Source organism: Eriocheir sinensis, chromosome 1 (assembly GCF_024679095.1).
Source record: "Eriocheir sinensis breed Jianghai 21 chromosome 1, ASM2467909v1, whole genome shotgun sequence".
Classification (NCBI taxonomy): Eukaryota; Metazoa; Arthropoda; class Malacostraca; order Decapoda; family Varunidae; genus Eriocheir; species Eriocheir sinensis.
The window spans coordinates 38,664,219-38,684,690 of NC_066509.1; the positions used below are offsets into that span (position 1 = coordinate 38,664,219).

The following is a 20,472-nucleotide window of genomic DNA, read 5'->3' on the forward strand; positions in this document are numbered from 1 at the left end:
AGAAAGTTGGAAGCTCTTCTGCCGTGGCCATCCCCTGGTGGGAGCTCCTAGGAGCAGGCGTCAATGAAATGATGATGATGATGGTTATTGTTGAGGTGCTATTACAATACACTGAGGAATTGGATTGCTGTGCTGGTGGATGCCATGCCGTAAAAATGGTTTATTTAACTTTCACACAAGTAACATTTACTTAACCCTTTCCATCCGTGATGCAGATGTTGGCATCACAGTATGGAAAGGATCAAGATGAAATGGAAAAGGATTAATCCTCTTCTAAACCTCTCTATCCTCCTCCAAATTATTCTTCCATTTCCTCTTAAGAAGTTTAGAAGAGGATTAAGAGGTTTAGAAGAGGACTAACCCTTTCCATACGGTGATGCTGTTGGACGCCCGTCGGACGCTTACGTCAGCGTTGCCGGAGTGCAGGGGTTAGAAACTAAGATCCAAATCATTACAAACCAGAATATTTAGTTATTTTAACATTTTAAAATGCCATAAATTGTAAGAAAAGCTAAACAATATTATTTTGCTGATGGATGGCTTTGAGTATGTGGTCATGGTACCACAAACATAATTACCTTGCATTCCTGCTGAAGCAGACATGGAGCAGTCACCCTTTTGGGGGTTGGTTTATACAGACACACAAAAGAGTCAAGCTTTCTTGACCACCCTATCAGCATGGCACCAAAAGCACACACAATATTCTATGGACCATATTGGCTATACAAGCAGTGCCACATGTGGCCACTCAACTCCAAGGTGTCCTTTCCATAGAGTTCAAGTTATAGACTAGAGTGCGTCTGAGGCTGTCTCAGGGATACACGGCCATGGTGCCGCCGTTGCACCAAGCTGATGATTGCACACACTTCACTCCTGCCCGATTTCAGTTTTTCTCCATGTCAAATAGTAGAGTCAGGAAATCAGGTAGGAGTAAAGTGTGTGCAGTCGTTGGCTTGGAGCAGTGGCGGCACCAAGGCCTTGTATCCTGGAGGCAGCCTCAGATGCACTCTAGTACATAACTTGAATTCAATGGAAAGTACTGCTTTGACAGTGCACTGAGTGACCACGTGTGGCGCTGCCTGTACAGCCAATGCGGTCCGTGGGAGTGTAGCAGCAACAGAAGTGCTGGGGGGCAGTTGAGGACATTGTCAATTTAATCTTGGGGGCATTCACTGCTTGACTCATAAAACACGTGCAACCATAAATTAATACTGAAAACTAAGTTATACAAATTATATAACCAACAAAATTTGTAAATGTTGGAGAAACAATCTTAAAGCACTGCATAACATCACTTGTAGTTTCTTCTGTTATTCAATTTTAATACACACTAGTGGTGAAGACACATCAGAACCCTCAAAAGACCCTACCAGGAGGAATACCAAAACTGTCTTCATGATGGGCTAAGGTGAATAGAAGAAATATAACACTCAAATTAATTATTAAGGTTCCCTAAGATGATGTCAGTTGTTCTCTTATATAATCAGCCATTTTATCAGTGATGCCCCATGTCTTCCATTCTTTGTCAAATCTCGCCACAGTACCATAACCACCAACGTATCCATTAATGCGAGCAGCAACGTGGCTCCTAATAAGGTCCTCTCCAGGGTCTACGTCCAGAGCGTTAACGAGGGCTGGGTGGCGCTGCAGCAGGTACTTCTGATGGTAGCTGTGAGGGTAATAACATTATACTATGGAAGCTTTCTCACAAAAAATAATAGACAAGGAATATATTTTTCAGTTTCCAACATATTGCAGTATTTTTTTAACCCAGTGGTGGTAGCAGCGGGGATCATGTTTCTTAATGGTCCCTCCAAGCGAGAAAAATGAGAAAAAATCACCCCTCACACAAACCATTTCATAATATATATCAAAGCATTGGTGATCAGATTATGTATCATCTGTTTAGGGGCAGTTTAAATCATGGCACAAATTTGGCCCGTCGCTGCTACCAGGTTAAAAAAATCAGTTAACTCTTAGACTAAGGGTGTAGTTATATAACACATCAGCCTTGGTCATGAGCACAGGTGTAGTTACACAACAAAAGCCATTTCCCATTGGAATAATTTAATGAGTAGCAAAATTGGGTCATGTGTGATTATGCCATTGTTAGCATACATTTCAGCGATTGGTAACCTCCTCCTATTAGTCAGTCCTATGCCAGCTGTCAAGATATATGAGTGGGAAGCGGAGCCTAAGTAGTGAGCATGCGGGTTCGTGTCCCCCCCTGCCGCCATGAGCTGGGATTTTTCAGACACTGCCGATAACCTAAGACTACCCACAGGCTGTCCAGAAGACCACCTATCACCCTGGACAAATTTCAATTTTTTTTATTTTTATCTCTACATAACTGAACAAACTGCACTGCGTTGAAATCTGATATTTTTGTTCATCAGTGTATTTTTTGCATCTGGAAACATGTAGGTATCTGGAAATATATCTAAACACACAGCTAATGCACCCTTATCAGTGACATCTCAAGTAATGGACGGCGCACTCTTTTGATTTTGCGGCGCCCTTGTCATTAAGCTGCAAATTTTGGAAAATCAACCGCTTTGGCGCAAATCGCCAAAAATCCCTTATTTCTGGGGCTACAGTAAAGTTTTTGGTATCAGTCGACGGCAAAATGAAAGGGCTATATTTTTTAATCAGCAACAGGGCTCAAAAACTGACTCAAAAGGGTAAAAAATTGAATAAATTCACAAAAAACGATTCTGAAAAAAAACTTTTTGAGAATGTCAAAAAACTTATTTAACAAATAATTTAGCCCTGCCAATGTGCTTTCCAATACAGTGCATAACATTTCCCTACTCCCAGTAGTTTCGTCGCTAGAGCTCGAAATGTAAACCCTGTTGAGAACGATTTTTAAAAACTCCAGACACTTTGCTGTTTTTGTCTAGTGTGGCCTTGCTATTGCCTCTAGAAGGCTGTAATTTGGCATGTTGCCCCTCTTGGTAATGTAGTTTGGCCAACTTGAAGGATTTTTTGATAGCCCGATTCCAAGTTTGTCGTCGAGCCGTCACAAAATAGCCTGTTTTTTGGCCCTTTTGCTGCGATTTGGACACGTCCTAGTTTTTTGCTTATAACTTTTTTATTTATTTAATGCTTTTCAATTTTTTTCTGATTATTAATTTGTATTAAAAGAGCTTTTAATTGCCACCAAGTACGCTTTTCTAGCTTCAGTAGTTTTCACTCGAGCTCGACCAGAAGTCGTGATGAACATTCGCCGAATCTGACTCATTTCACGCGCCGCAACGAAAAACCTTCACGCCACAAAAATTAATATATCTGCATGAAAATTCATATATAAGCCAAGGTATGACGGTATGTCTATAAATCCTTTCAAATACCTGGGTTTGAATCACAGCCTGGGCAGTTGGTGCACACCCAACCAGCTGTTCTTCTTACAACTCTGCCTGGTTAATAATTAGGTACCTGGGGAAGATAAACTGTGCCAACCCAGATGCTACACTGGTTGTGTCCAGGGAGAAATGGGTTCTTACCACAGCTGGGCGTTATCGCGATAAGTTATCGAGATACTTTATCACTGATAACAAAATCGGGTTATCAGCCATCCGCTACTTATTTAAATATATATCGGTATCTTCATTACTTTTGTAACCAAACTGGCGATAATCGCTACTTTTTTGCGCCTCTCAGAAAAAAAAAAACGTCTCCTCTCTACTGCGCATGCGTGGCTAAGGCGCCCGGTGTTGTATGAAAAAACTTCGGGGTATGAAATATCTTCGGTGAAGAGATTTCATACTTAGATCATCAACATTAAAACGCTAGGTTATTTTTTTTGTTAGACTAAAAAATCAATATATCAAAGAGAAAAATCATTCTACTTTGCCCCCAAAATTATCAATCACTGCCTCAAATTTGATATTCCATATTCATTTGTGAGCATGCCATGGTGTTGTTTACAAACACTGGTCTCATGAATCACAGTCTTCATTAGATTAGTTTTTTAAGAGTTGCTCAAAAGTTGCTGAATCAGACATAGTTACCATCCTCGCTGTGTCTAGAACGACATCTTGTACATATAAATACAACTCGTACAAAGTGTCGTTCTAGAAACAGCGAGGATGGCGGTACTGTGTGTCTGATTCAGCCTTCCAGCAACTCTTAATTACGGTTAAAAAGCTTTGTGAGACTGTACAGGTCTACGCTTGCTGGTCTGTTTGGTCTGGTCTGGTGTTTGTAAACAAAAGCACCAGCCGTTGACGGTGGGGACGCCAAATAACACAACACGGTTCAGGCGTTTCTAGTATTACCGTCCATAGGTACGTGTCAACGTGTGGTTTTCAGGTTTTGTAAGTTTTCTAAAATACAGATAATGAAAATTTGAATTCATCAAAGTTTTTTATTTGAAATATCAATATAGCATCGTTTTTGCCTATTGGACTTACCGCTAGCAAGAATCAGAATTGTGGATTAATATCAGGTATCGGTTATCGTCGATATTTGTGTTTCCAGTTAACGAATATCGGTTATCACCGATAATTAGTTGTGGGAACTAGATCGAGGATGTTATTTTCGCGAGTTGGTTTATGTACATGCTGATAAAGTGCACTTTCTAATAAGTTACTGCATAGATCGTGACCTCAGTGTATATTTAACGTGTCTCCCCAACTCTTTACTTAAGGTTTTCCATTATCAGTTATTGGTTCTCAGGAATAAGGTTTTCTGTTATTGTGCCCAGCTATGGTTCTTACCCACCATAGACTCAGAAAGGCAATGCAATGGAAATGAGCACTGCAGCCATGCACAGCCATAGCATATGCCCACAACTTTACCTTACCTCAACTCTGTCCTAGTGTAGTGGATTATTTTCCGTCACACAGGCTCAGGCCAACTGTGATGAAGATGAATATTGAGGCCAGGTGCAACTTTAGGGTAGACCCCCGTCAATATATTAAAAGAGCTCCAAGGAAGAAAGTTGGAAAGTTTGGTTTAGTGGGTGTAACATCTGTGGTCATATGCCGGAGAGAGACAGAAGGGGAAGGAATTATAGGGGAAGGGAACAGATCCCAGGAGACGGGACACAACCCCCAATTAATACCTGGTACCCATTCACTGCTGGGTGGACAGGGGTGTAGGGTAACGGAAAAGCCACCAAAATTTTTCCACTCCGCCCAGGAATCGAACCCGGGCTCTCTCAGTTGTGAGCCGAGTGTGCTAACCACTGCACCACGAAGCCCCCCCAGCTCCAAGGAAGATGTCTTGTCCCTCCTAGTAGGCACACCTTATTACAGACACTCAGATATAAGAAGAGCCAGCTCATACCTTAGTCCTATTCAGCGTTGCCAGATTATCGTATATTCAGCACATTGTATTTGTCATTTTTAAGCCTCAAACTCTCGTACCTACACAAATAACGAAAGAATTTTAAAGTTAGCGTTAAAACTGTTATTTATTGATGCTTGTTTGTTTGTTTTTGCCATGCACATCAGTCAGAAACTACAAAAATGCAATACGGTGTGTACGATAATCTGTCAACGCTGGTCCTATTCTATGTTCTTCGTTACTTTTCAGCAGCTGGTTAGAAAAAGTTCTGAAAATTCAATCTGTCATGTAGTATTCAAACCAGCGTTGCCAAATTGTTGAACTCTGAACATTGCATTTATCATTTTTAGGCTTCAGAACTGTCGTAACCACACAAATAACGACAGGAAATTAAAGTTATCGTTAAAACTTCAATATTGACGGTTTCATTCTTTTTTGCTTGAGTTATCGCTCAGAAACTGAGGAAATGCAATGCAATGAGTACGATAATTTGGCAACGCTGAGTCACACTTACTTCTCAGCTTCATAGAACTCCTTGAAGGGAAGGATGGAGGTCTTGATGGGTTCGGAGAACCTTTTCTGCTCTGCTGCAAGAGTCTTCTCAGCTGAGAGTTTCTGTTCCTCATCATGATAAAAGATGGCAGACATATACTGGGAAAAGAGATAAAAAAACATTATTGTTATTTATGCACAAGAGAAGATGGCGCCACTATAAACACCTGCCTGCGCCAATACGGGCAGGGGCCGACTACCATCCAGGCCCCTCAAGCAAGCCTACTGGTGCTATAGACATAGACGTAAAAAAAAGAAAAATAATAATAAAAAAATAATGCTCAAATAAGTTGGAAAGAAAAGGAAAGTTTGGTTTAGTTGGCGCAACATCTGTGGTCATATGCCGGAGACAGACAGAAGGGGAAGGAATTATAGGAGAAGGGAACAGACCCCAGGAGACAGGACACAACCCCCGATTAATACCTGGTACCCATTCACTGCTGGGTGGACAGGGGCGTAGGGTATTGGAAAAGCCGCCCCAATTTTTCCACTCCGCCCAGGAATCGAACCCGGGCTCTCTCGGTTGTGAGCCGTGTGCTATCAAATAAGTTGGAAACTACTCGTGTCCATAGAATCAACGTATTTATTAGTTACATAATACGGTCCCTTTTATTTGTTGCTAATGCAAAGAAGGCGAATTACAAAAAATAAAACATTATCCATTTATCTATCTATATTTCCGACACCTTGCTCACTCGCAGGAACTTCCCTCCAGGGGGTGGCCGTGGCAGAAATGTATATGTAGTGCGGCGACTGGGCCTGATAAGGGAGCCTCCCATAACCCACTTAGCCAGGGGGGCACCTCTTTGGCTGACTCGGTAAGGAGTGGCTCTCCCGTCACGTTGGTCGCGGGTTCAATCCCAGGCAGCCGGCAAATACCCTCTCCTGGTCTTGATTAATTTCTCATGTGTTTAGATACACGCAGAGGTCGTGTAGGAAAATAGAGGAAAAAGAGTAAAATAAGCTCTTGGGGCATGACATATACATGACAGCCCATAATAATAATAAAAAACAGTGATAGTCTGTTAATCCAGTTTGCAGGAGACCAGTCTCATGCCGTATTGGATATGCTGGCCAGACTATAAACTTTGATGATACCGCATAAATAAACATTCAGATGGTACAGGTTGAGAATCCTTTATCCAAAATTCCTGGGACTGGGAGTGTTGCGGATTTCGGAATTTTTAATTTTTTGTTTTTTTGACATTTTCCACAATATCTTTACAGCACAGAGCACACACGTTGTAATCACAATGAGAAACAAGCGAAGATGTTACTGTGACGACCTTTTTTTTATTTTATTTTTTTTTATTAATTTTTTTTACATCAAAGGATACGGCTCAAGGGCAAAAAAAAGGGTACGAAAAAAAAAAAGCCTGCTACTCACCGCTCCCACAAAAGTAAAAAGTAAAGAATAGCCAAAAGAGAGGTCAATTTCGGGTGGAGAGGTGTCCTGATACACTCTTCTTGAAAGAGGTCAAGTCATAGGCAGGAGGAAATACAGACGAAGGAAGGCTGTTCCAGAGTTTACCAGCGTGAGGGATGAAAGAGTGAAGATGCTGGTTAACCCTTGTATAAGGGGTTTGGACAGTATAGGGATGAGCATGAGTAGAAAGTCGTGTGCAGCGGGGCCGCGGGAGGGGGGGAGGCATGCAGTTAGCAAGTTCAGAAGGGCAGTCAGCATGGAAATATCGATAGAAGATAGAAAGAGAGGCAACATGGCAGCGGAATTTAAGAGGTAGAAGACTATCAGTAAGAGGAGGAGAGCTGATGAGACGAAGAGCCTTAGACTCCACTCTGTCCAAGAGGGCTGTGTGAGTGGAGCCCCCCCACACGTGAGATGCATACTCCATACGAGGGCGGACAAGGCTGCTTTCGGCACAAAGGCTAACAGCTGACTGGTCGTGGGCGAGCTAGGAAGTTAACTCATTCCTTTCGGAGCTTTGTTCAACCATCGGTTCAAGCCCACGGCAGTTATCAATAATGCTTCCTCGCTATCAGATTACCAATACTCCCTAAACAACCCTTAATTCCTAACAATAAAGAAAGAAATTCAGTGTCCATGTCTCACAACCACACAGCAAGACAGGGAGCACAAGTGATTTAACCCGGTAGCAGCGACGGGCCAAATTTGTGCCATGATATAAACCCCCCAAAATAGATGATACATAACCTGATCACAAATGCTTTGATATATATTATGAAATGGTTTGTGTGAGGGGTGATTTTTTCTCATTTTTCTCGCTTTTTTTTTTTTTTTTTTTTTTTTTTTTTACAGCAAAGGAGACAGCTCAAGGGCACAAAAAAGTAAACATTAATAAAAAAAAAAAAAAGCCCGCTACTCACTGCTCCTAAAAAGAATCCAAAGAGGTGGCCGAAAGATAAGTCAGTTTCGGGAGGAGAGGTGTCCTGATACCCTCCTCTTGAAAGAGTTCAAGTCGTAGGCAGGAGGAAATACAGATGAAGGAAGATTGTTCCAGAGTTTACCAGCGTGAGGGATGAAAGAGTGAAGATGCTGGTTAACTCTTGCATAAGGGGTTTGGACAGTATAGGGATGAGCATGAGTAGAAAGTCGAGTGCAGGGGGCTGCGGAGGGGGGGAGGCATGCAGTTAGCAAGCTCAGAAGAGCAGTCAGCGTGGAAATATCGATAGAAGATAGAAAGAGAGGCAACATTGCGGCGGAATTTAAGAGGTAGAAGACTATCAGTTTGAGGAGGAGAGCTGATGAGACGAAGAGCCTTTGCCTCCACTCTGTCCAGAAGAGCTGTGTGAGTGGAGCCCCCCCACACATGAGATGCATACTCCATACGAGGGCGGACAAGGCCCCTGTATATGGACAGCAACTGTGCAGGGGAGAAGAACTGGCGGAGACGGTACAGAACGCCCAGCCTCGAGGAAGCTGATTTAGTAAGAGATGAGATATGAAGTTTCCAGTTGAGATTTTGAGTTAAGGATAGACTGAGGATGTTTAGTGTTGAGGAAGGTGATAGCTGGGTGTTGTCAAAGAATAGGGGATAGTTGTTTGGAAGATTGTGTCGAGTGGATAGGTGGAGAAACTGTGTTTTTGAGGCGTTGAAGGACACCAGGTTCTTCTTGCCCCAATCGGAAATAATAGTAAGGTCTGAGGCTAAGCGTTCTGCAGCCTCCAGCCTTGAGTCGTTAAGTTCCTGAAGGGTGGGTCTTCTATTAAAAGAAGTTGAGTAATGCAGAGGAATCATCGGCGTAGGAATGGATAGGACAGTTCGTTTTGGAAAGAAGATCATCAATGAACAACAGAAAAAGAGGAGATAGGACAGAACCCTGTGGGACACCACTGTTAATAGATTTAGGGGAAGAACAGTGACCGTCTACCACGGCAGAAATAGAACAGTCAGAAAGGAAACTGGAGATAAAGGTACAGAGAGAAGGATAGAAACCGTAGGAGGGTAGTTTAGAAAGCAAAGATTTGTGCCAGACCCTATCAAAAGCTTTTGATATGTCCAGCGCAATAGCAAAAGTTTCACCGAAACGGCTAGGAGAGGATGACCAAGAGTCAGTTAAGAAGGCTAGGAGATCACCAGTAGAACGCCCCTTGCGGAACCCATACTGGCGATCAGATAGAAGGTCAGAAGTGGAAAGGTGCTTTAAAGGATCTACGTTAAGGATTGATTCAAAAGCTTTAGATAGACAAGAAAGTAAAGCTATAGGACGGTAGTTTGAGGGATTGGAGCGGTCACCCTTCTTAGGTACAGGCTGTGTGAAGGCATACTTCCAGCAAGAAGGAGGGACCATTAAGAAACATGGTCCCCGCTGCTACCACCACCGGGTTAAAGATTCAAATCTTCGTTCACCTGAATAGATACTGACAATACCATATACTCGTGTTGAGTGACTCCATAATGCCGTGACCCAGACCAATCCATAAAATGATCCTGGTAAGGCTCACCGTTGTTATGCACTACACTACCAAGGTACAGGTAACTCTCGATTTACGCGTTTGGTTTACGCGTTTTTTAAATAACGTGGGGTCTAAAATCCAAATAAATGTTTAATTTACACGTTTTCTTTTCACTTATACGCGATATTTTATGGAGTGGCCACCAGATCTCACGCAACTGGACTCACACGGTGTCGCGGCCACACAGCTGAGCTCAGTTCTTCCCGCGCGCCACTTGAACAACAATACAGTACCCACGCTGCCACGCTACTCAACAACACCCTCACTGCTGTGCTACCACGAGGGGAAGGGCAGCCCGAGGAGGAACCACGAGAGGGAGAGGAGTCAGAGTGATACAGTAGGCAATAAAGGTACAAACCTACCTCTTGTTTGATTTACATTGTTTTTGATTTACGCGACCTCTTCAAGGACACAATACTCACGTAAATCGAGTTACCTGCATGTGAAACTTTGGTGACCTGAACATCTTCACCACATGCATGAACAGACTGAACTGTGTCACCCGGCAAGCTTCCAAATAACTGGCCCTTAGAAGGAAGAAGAAGGAAGGAATAATGAAAGAAAGGAGAAAAATAAACAGAAAAAAGGAAGGAAAAAATCATGCAAGAGTTATTTTTGAAAGAAGAGAGAGAGAGAGAGAGAGAGAGAGAGAGAGAGAGAGAGAGAGAGAGAGAGAGAGAGAGAGAGAGAGAGAGAGAGAGAGAGAGAGAGAGAGAGAGAGAGAGAGAGAGAGAGAGAGAGAGAGAGAGAGAGAGAGAGAGAGAGAGAGAGAGAGAGAGAGAGAGAGAGAGAGAGAGAGAGAGATTTACATAGAAAATCAGACCACACAGACCCCATGGTCCAGACTTGGTGGTCTGTCCTTAAACCTAAGTGATTTTACATTAATCAGAAGACTCCAAAACGTTGCACTTCTACTCTAGTTGATATTAAGTTGAAGGAAGTGACGGTCGAGCTTATTTTTGAAGGAGTCAATCGTGTTACACTGGACCACTGATGGTGGAAGCTTATTCCATTCTCGCACTACAACGTTGGTGAAGAAAAATTTGTGCAGTCTGAATTTACTTGTTCACATCTGAGTTTTACGCCATTGTTCCTCGTGCGCAAAGTGTCATCGATCATAAACAATGTTGATCTGTCTACATTCGTGAAACCATTAAGTATTTTAAAACATTCGATCAATTTTCCTCGGAGGCGACGTTTCTCAAGAGAGAACATGTTAAGGGTAGAAAGCCTTTCTTCGTAGGATTTGTTGCGCAAGGAAGGGATCATTTTCGTTGCCCGACGCTGAACACCTTCTAATTTAGCAATATCCTTTGCATGGTGGGGGGACCAAAACTGTACCGCATATTCCAAGTGGGGTCTGACTAAACTGTTGTAGAGCGGGAGTATTACATCTTTATTCTTGAATACAAAGTTTCTTTTAATGAAGCCCAACATTCTGTTCGCTTTATTTGCTGCATCGATGCATTGCTGTGAGAATTTGAGGTTTGACGCGATTTTGACCCCAAGTCTTTGACGCATTGAATGCTTTTGAGTTTAACGCCGCGCATTTCGTATTCGAACTTCTTATTCCAACTTGAACCTGGCACTTGTCTACGTTAAAGGGCATCTCCAATCTATCCGACCAAGATGAAATTTTGTGCAAATCCTCTTGGAGGCTTTGCCTGTCTTCGTCAGTGAGAACCGAGTTACCAATCTTTGTGTCGTCTGCAAATTTACTAATGCGGTTATTGAGTCCAACATCCACGTCGTTGATGTAAATAATGAAGAGCACTGGGCCAAGGACCGAGCCCTGAGGGACGCCACTAGTGACAGGCGCCCACTCTGAGTTAAATCCGTCAATCACTACTCTTTGTTGTCTGTTGCTCAACCAATTCGCGATCCATTGGTTTACTTGACCGTCAATACCTATTTGCTTTAATTTGTAAAGTAATTTATGATGCGGGACTTTATCAAACGCTTTCTGGAAATCAAGATAGACTACGTCCACTGATTTGGTTACGTCATAAACAGTGAAGAGGTCGTTATAAAAGGTTAATAGGTTTGATAGGCAGGATCTTTTGTTTCGGAAGCCATGTTGTGAGTCCCCAATCAATGAGTGGCTTTCAAGGTAACTCACAATTTTGTCTCTAATTATGCCCTCAAGTAGCTTACCTACAACCGAAGTTAGATTAATGGGCCTGTAATTACCTGGTACTTTTTTGTCTCCTTTCTTGAAAATCGGTGTCACGTTAGCCTTTTTCCAATCTGAAGGGACGATGCCTTGTCGCAAGGACATATTGAATACGGTTGTGAGGGAGGAGAGTATTTCGCTCTTCGTTTCTTTCAGCAGAGTTGGATATACTTTGTCAGGTCCAGGACTTTTATTTGTTTTAAGTGAATGGAGAGCTTTAAGGACTTCATCGGTTGTTATTTCAAAATTAGGCAATGCATGCTCGAGATTTACAATAGTAGAGAGAGAGAGAGAGAGAGAGAGAGAGAGAGAGAGAGAGAGAGAGAGAGAGAGAGAGAGAGAGAGAGAGAGAGAGAGAGAGAGAGAGAGAGAGAGAGAGAGAGAGAGAGAGAGAGAGAGAGAGAGAGAGAGAGAGAGAGAGAGAGAGAGAGAGAGAGAGAGAGAGAGAGAGAGAGAGAGAGAGAGAGAGAGAGAGAGAGAGAGAGAGAGAGAGAGAGAGAGAGAGAGAGAGAGAGAGAGAGAGAGAGAGAGAGAGAGAGAGAGAGAGAGAGAGAGAGAGAGAGAGAGAGAGAGAGAGAGAGAGAGAGAGAGAGAGAGAGAGAGAGAGAGAGAGAGAGAGAGAGAGAGAGAGAGAGAGAGAGAGAGAGAGAGAGAGAGAGAGAGAGAGAGAGAGAGAGAGAGAGAGAGAGAGAGAGAGAGAGAGAGAGAGAGAGAGAGAGAGAGAGAGAGAGAGAGAGAGAGAGAGAGAGAGAGAGAGAGAGAGAGAGAGAGAGAGAGAGAGAGAGAGAGAGAGAGAGAGAGAGAGAGAGAGAGAGAGAGAGAGAGAGAGAGAGAGAGAGAGAATGAAGAACGAAAGAAAAAGAATGAAAAAGGAAAAAAGTATAAAGAAAAACAGAGAATGAACTGCTTTTGGCCCAGGAGACCTACATCCCCAGTGGCTTCACCTTCTCATGCATCACTTCAAGAGCCATAACCAGGACCTCCAGCAAAGCAATTCATGAAGAGTATAGCACCATCACCATGCTTATTTTATTCTTACCTAGACATCTTACCTAGACAGGTTCCACGAGAAGGGAACCCCACAAGTGCCAACACGCCAGCAGGATGCATATTTGCGTAATTACTCTTAACACTGAAACTATTAAGCCGCTGCTGGAATGTGTGTTGATTGCACTAAGTAAAGACTAGTTATAAAATATAATGACTTATATATGTATATAAGTGAAATAAGTATTTATATTTATATTGCTGTAAGTAACATAAAGTAATTTAGATTTGATATGTTCTTTGACCAGAGTGTTTACGAACTATAGTTAAAAATGAGATCATATGAAATTATATATGAGAATACATTGGTATTAGTATGTAGGGGTTAAAATTCGTATAGCCTTTGACCAAGGTACTCTGCTAGTTTTCTCTTAAATACAGTTAAGGATGTTGACAGGATAACTGTGTCTGGCAGGCTATTCCACAAAGCAATCACTCAGACTGAGAAGTATCGCCTACGTATTTCTGTGTTGCTGTGGGGTAGAAATATTCTGTGTGAATTTCCACGGGTTCTAGATGATGTCTGGAGGGAAAATAACTCAGAGGGTTGCACAGGAGACAGGCCATTGAGAATCTTCCAGACCTTGGCTGTGTCAGCTCTAAGCAGTCTGCCATGCACAGAAAAGAGACCCAAGGCATCCAGTCGGGAGGCACAGTCAAGATGCGAAAGTCCAACAATCTCCTTGCTCCATCGTCGTTGGACTCTCTCAAGCATGTCGGCATCACCTACATACCCTGTGTGCCATACAACTGAACAAGATTCCAGCACAGGACGGATATGAGAGGTGAGAAGAGATTTCATAAACTCAGGCTCACGGTTGACTGTGCTCTCAAGTAAATTCGACGAAATTCCTGCAGCTTTATTTGCAAGAGAGCGTATGTGGAGATGAAACTTAAATGAAGTATCAACTTGAACCCCTAAATCTGATGCAGACTGCACAAAGTGTAAAGGATTTCCTCTAATATAGTAGTCAGAGTACAGGCCAAGATTTGGAGCAGATCCTCGGCAGAACCTAAGAACACGGGTCTTGTCTGAGTTGAGCCTGAGCCCCCACGATTCCGCACATGGAAAACATGGAAAACATGGAAACGCAGGCAACAGAAAGCCTATTGGCTCATTACGAGGTTGCCCGCTTTGGTGATTTAATCTGCTCGACAGCCTGGGGCCTGGGGAGCAGATGAAAGCACCTCGACATTGAGGAGTAGATGAAAGCACCTCGATATTGAGGAGCAGATGAAAGCAACTCAATATTCAGTTTACTCCCGACGCAGCGAAGTGACGGTCGATTCTATATTTGAAGGAGTTGATAGTATTCGCATTTACTACTTCTGAAGGAAGATTGTTCCAGTGACGGATGACTCGGTTTGAAAAGAAACTCCTTCCGATGTCTGTGTTACATCGCTTAGACTGAATGGGTAAACCGTTATTTCTAGTTCTTAGGTTGGTTTGCAATTCAAAGAAATTGGAGTAATCGACGTTATTGAATTTTTTCAGATACTTGAAGACTTGAATCATATCTCCTCGTAGGCGTCTTTTTCTCTAATGTAAAGAGATTGAGTCGCTTGAGTCGCTCCTCGACGGTTGAGCCCTTAAGGTTGGTATCATTTTCGTGGCGCGTCGCTGAATCCTTTCCAGTAAATCAATGTCCTTTCTGTAATTAGGAGACCAGAACTGTACTGCATACTCGAGGTGCGGTCTTACCATGGAATTATACAAGGATAGCATCACGTCTGGTGTTTTACACTCGAAGTTCCTCGCTATGAACCCGAGCATAGTGTTGGCTTTGTTGTATGCTTTTTTACAGTGATTCGCGTGTTTCAGGTCACTGCTGATAGTGACTCCAAGATCCTTTTCCTCCTGCATCGCTTGCAGAGGTCTCCCATTCATGATGTATGTGTGGTTACTATTTCTGGACCCAATGTGCATGACTTTGCATTTGTCAACATGACACCAGTAGGTCTACATCTCTCTGCACAGAAGCAATATCTAACAGTGTAAGAGAAGGCGTAGTCTTATTTATCTTTTGGTATATTTTCAGATCATCAGCGAAAATTTTGTATTTACAGGTCAGACCGTGAGCCACAAAGTTAATATAAATGAGAAAAAGGGTTGGTCCAAGGACAGACCCTTGGGGAACTCCACTAGTTACATGCGTAGAATCACTCTCAGAACCCCCAACCACAACCCTCATTACTCTTCCGTTCAGAAATCCTTGTATCCAAGAGAGTAAGGGATCCCCTATACCGATGTGGGAGAGCTTACTGATCATAATGTTATGATTAACAAGGTCAAACGCTTTACTAAAGTCAAATAGTATAAGGTCGACCATATGCCCTTGATCAAGCCAGCAGGTGGCGTCATCATATGTTAGAAGGAGCTGATCATCAACTGAGTGAGCCTTACGGAAGCCAAACTGATTAGAATCTAATAAATTATTATTCACGAGAAAAGATGTCAGATTGTTCACAATAATATGCTCGAGACACTTGCAGGATACTGAAGTGAGACTCATTGGTTTGTAATTAAGAGGGGAAGAGCGCACACCTTTCTTAAAGATGGGGACTACTTGGGAAGACTTCCAGACTGATGGGAGTTCACCAGTTTGGACTGACTGATGGAAGAGCCAGAGAAGGGGGTATGAAAGGGATGAGGAGCAGTGTTTGAGCAAACAAGGGTGGATACCATCAGGCCCCATACTGCTGGAAGGATTTAGATCACGCAGAGTATTGGCGACATCAGACAGATTTATAACCAAGTTATTCAAGTTACCTTCAAAGTGCTGGTGCTTTACTCGATTATCAGGGGCACTGGTAGAATATACAGAAGAGAAGGCCTTAGTAAACAAATCTGCCATTTCTGGGGCAGAAGAACAAATTTCACCAGAGGGTTGTTTAAGGGTCCTATAGTGGGTCGTCCCACTTTCTTGTTACGGATGTAAGCATGAAACAACTTAGGCTTAGTCTTTAGGTTAGAGATCAGGTGGGATTCATAGTCTCTCTGTGACTGATAGGAGTAGCTTCTATACTCATAGTTAACATCTAGAAAGGAGGACAAAGCTATCTGGACAACATCTGAGTTCCTACCCCATGACTGTCGCATTGCTTTATAATGAACCCATGCATTGTGACGCCTCCTGACCAGTTCAGCCGGTGGCTTGGATTTCCAAGGGACTATAGGGCGGTCACGGGCCACTCTGCTAGGAACATACAGTGAAATCATTGCTTGCAGTATTTCTAGAAGTCTATTGTAAGCAGCTTCCACAGACATGTTTGAGAACTCGTAGTCAAAGTCGAATTCCAAGAGAGCATTATTCATGGCTCGATAATTACCCATGTGCCATAGTATAATTGTCTTAGGAGTCTGGGCTGGAGTGAGACCATGAAAGGTATAGATAAAGGATATAGGGAGGTGATCACAGCTGGGCAAGGGAGGATGGAGCTGCACCTGAGCGACCCTGTCATGTTCCGTGGTAAATCCCAAGTCAAGAGTGTTGTCCGCTCTTGTGTTAGTAGGCTCTGTCACCCACTGATGAAGACCAAGAGACATAAAGCAGTCAAGGAAGGAGGTGTCATGGGCAGTAGAGTCAGTGGGCACGTCACCACACCAGGTAATACCTGGTAGATTGAAATCTCCCACAAGGATTAATTCCTTACCAGGAGCAAAGTCCTCCAGGAATGATTTAAGTTCAACATCATGTAGTTGGGAGTTTGAGGGAGGGCGATAAACTGCTAGAATATATACACCATAGGAAGGCAGGTGAACTCCTACTAAGTTCCTGACTGGTAGGTCCAGCGCTAAATATGCAACAGTGTTGCGTATATAAAGGCAGGTACCATGTTTGGCAGTGGATTCTGGTGTATCTTTACGCACTATGTTATAGTTGGGAATGGCAATGAAAGAATCAGGAACAGAAGGAAGAAGCCACGTTTCAGTAACAGCCAAGATATCAATCTTGTTTTGAGACAGAAAGTAGGAAACTAAAGTTAACTTATTACTAATACTATTTACATTGATCTGAGATAAATTTACTGTGGTAAAGGGAGAGAACGGGACACAGCACCACCAGACGGCTGGCCATGCTGGGCACCGCCACCAGCGTCACGAGAGGCAGAGTCAGCAGAGCCAGCCCCAGCCCCCAGCTGGCTGCTGGCGCCTAGCATACAGCTCTTGCCTTTGCATATATGTTAACTCTCTGTTGAAACAAATATGCTGACACTGTTCGTTGGTCCTCAGCGAACTGGCTTTCTGAAGCAATTCCTGTCCATATTTACACATTTGACTCTATAAATACCTCGCTCACCATTGATGCAGTATATATCAGACAATGGGACAACGGAACCCACAGCCAAAGTAGCAGCCTGATCTGTCTTTGCCAAGGCCTCAGCGTCGTTGGTGGCCTTGATGCCCCGAACAATCAAGGAGTCCTTCCTCTTTCTCCTCTCCTCCATCTCAGTGATCTCCTTCCTGATCATAAGGCTAACAGAAACTGAGTTGAGGTTAGTCTCTGTAGGAATTTGCAATGCTGGGTTAGGGGAAGTCCTGGCGCCAGCAGCAGCAGCCTGTGTAGTGGTACCCTGAACACTGATCATGTTGGTGACCTGCTCAGTGAGAGATATTACAGAGGCGCACAGAGCTCTGACTGTCTCGTGTAGTTGCATCATGGCACCGTGGTTAACATTTCCACTACCAGCACCAGCAGAGCCCCTAGGGGTACTACCACTATTTACCCTACAACCTGTACAGACAAACAGTATCCCCTCACCACCAACATCCTTAAGTGCCTGGACAGCAGTCTGGGGTAGGCCTATACAGATTGTTGAGTCATGAAACTACAAATGGCATCTATCACAGCCGATAGAATCATCATTAGTCTCACCTCCACACGTTAGTCTCACGTTAGTCTATTGATCTCAGTTTTTTCTTATATTTCTATGTAGTAATTTATGAGTTAACCAGCATCTTCACTCTTTCATCCCTCACGCTGGTAAACTCTGGAACAATCTTCCTTCATCTGTATTTCCTCCTGCCTACGACTTGAACTCTTTCAAGAGGAGGGTATCAGGACACCTCTCCTCCTGAAATTGGCCTCTCTTTCGGCCACCTCTTTGGATTCTTTTTAGGAGCAGCGAGCAGCGGGCTTTTTTTTTATTATTGTTTCCTTTTTTTTGTGCCCTTGAGCTGACTCCTTTGTTGTAAAAAAAAAAAAATATTCTGAGAATTTGCAAAGCCAAAATCGTTAATAAAAACATCCAGAAATGAAGGGTCTGCATTGCATTGCTCATTGCATAACTGTTGAGTAAATAGAGAGTTTCTATTTACTTTTGAAGAATGGTTTGATAAATGGCCTACATTTTCTTAATTCCTGGAAAAAGTTGGAAAGTTTTGTTTAGTCGGCGCAACATCTGTGGTCATATGCCAGAGAGGGACAGAAGGGGAAGGGATTATAGGAGAAGGGAACAGATCCCAGGAGACAGGACACAACCCCCGATTAATACCTGGTACCCATTCACTGCTGGGTGGACAGGGGCGTAGGGTATCGGAAAAGCCGCCCAAATTTTTCCACTCCCCCTGGGAATCAAACCCGGGCTCTCTCGAGTGTGAGCCGAGTGTGCTAACCACTGCACCATGAAGCCCCCTTTAATTCCTGGAAGTATTTGTGTTGATTTTCATGAAAGAGTTGGCCACGTCTCATCAGCGATGCCAGATTATCGTACTCGGAGCATCACATCAACCAGTTTCTGCCCCATAACTATTGCCAAGAAACAGCATTAATTGACCATTTTAACGATAACTATATACCAAGCCAGTTATTGGGATGCAGCAGACAGTTTTGGGGTTGGAAATCAGCAAACGTTAACCCGGTAGCAGCGCCGGGCCAAATTTGTGCCATGATATAAACCCCCCAAAATAGATGATACATAATCTGATCACAAATGCTTTATATATATTATGAAATGGTTTGTGTGAGGGGTGATCTTTTCTCATTTTTCTCGCTTGGAGGGACCATCAAGAAACATGATCCCCGCTGCTACCACCGGGTCAAAGGTGGAGTACGAGAATCTGGCAACGTTGCATCTCACCTGGCGAGTGCAGTTGGAGGTAGGATCATGATTCTTCCAGAAGATTTTCAGAAGGGCAGAATAGTCAGTTTCCTGTGGGTCGTAGTCCACATCAACGGTCTCAGTGTGGTCTCCCCTGTGGGCAAAGAAAGGCTTGTAAATTGTTTGTATTTTTTTTTTTTTTTACGTCTATGCCTATAGCGCCGGTAGGCTTGCTTGAGGGGCCTGGATGGTAGTCGGCCCCACCCCGTCATGGCGCAGGCAAGTGTTTATAGTGGCGCCATCTTCTCGAGGTATGAAACAATGCACTCTTAATTTACTACAGAACACACCAAATCTAGCAAGCTCTTATCGAGTCATACATTTCTTGATTTGAACTCTAAAATAAGCTCTAAACAATTTCTTAACACTAAGCAAAGAAAGGAATGTTGGAATGATTTGTTTAGTGGGCGCAACATCTGTGGTCATATGCCGGAGAAAGACAGAAGGGGAAGGAATTATAGGAGAAGAGGACAGATCCCAGGAGACGGGACACGACCCCCGATTAATACCTGGTACCCATTCACTGCTGGGTGGACAGGGGTGTAGGGTATCGGAAAAGCCGCCCAAATTTTTCCACTCCGCCGGGGAATCGAACCCGGGCTCTCTTGGTTGTGAGCCGAGTGTGCTAACCACTGCACCACGAAGCCCCGATATATGAAGAGCTATAGTGATGTTTTACTAAATAATGAAATGTATACTGGCACGTTAACATAAGAACATAGGAAAACATTGCTAAGAATCTTAACCTCAGGAAACTTACATGCTCCGATAGGTAGGGTTGAGTTTGGAGCCCCCAGCGTAACCAACCCGGGTCCTGATGACTCCCGGGGCGGCGCCAAACTGGGACTCCGGGAACCAAAATCATGCCATCCCAAAAGTTGCCTTCTTGGTCAAGACGCTGGGCTCGAGAAGCTCCGCAGTCCTCAGCCCGAGACCATTTGGGGGGACAAAAACATACATGACTGCGATATACTGGGCCAGCAGCCCCATCCCGACCCCGTAACACAGCACTGTCTTCATCGCGGTGAGAGACATGGCGAGGACAGAGGCACCTCCACCCTCACTACAGCCACGCCTCGCTGCTCACTGGTGACAGGTTGTTTCCTACGTGCTTGAAGGCATGCACATGCCCGGAAGGTACTAGTTACCAGACACTTATATAACAACACTTTAAAAAGAACTACATTACGCATGACACAAGGGCTTAATTCGCTTAACACTCACCTCGAAAGAAAAAAGTATGTATCTGGCGTGCCATATTCATGATATCTTGTTCCCCTTCAGTGTTTGGGCAGGCTGCTAAACACGAGCTGGCTGACGACTCAGGAACTCAGGGTGATGACGCAACACCTGCCGCCAGGCCGTCAGAATC

At 43.6% G+C, this 20,472-nt stretch overlaps 1 protein-coding gene across 1 annotated transcript; it reads right to left on the reverse strand.

Moving 5' to 3' along the window:
* Positions 1 to 444: 444 nt before the first annotated feature.
* LOC126996741 (peptide methionine sulfoxide reductase-like) lies at positions 445 to 20,279 on the reverse strand. Its single transcript, XM_050857530.1, is given in 4 exon segments — positions 445 to 1,669; positions 5,804 to 5,940; positions 19,080 to 19,194; positions 19,861 to 20,279. Coding segments are annotated over 4 exon segments (744 nt in total). The 5' UTR covers positions 20,136 to 20,279; the 3' UTR covers positions 445 to 1,452.
* Positions 20,280 to 20,472: the final 193 nt, after the last annotated feature.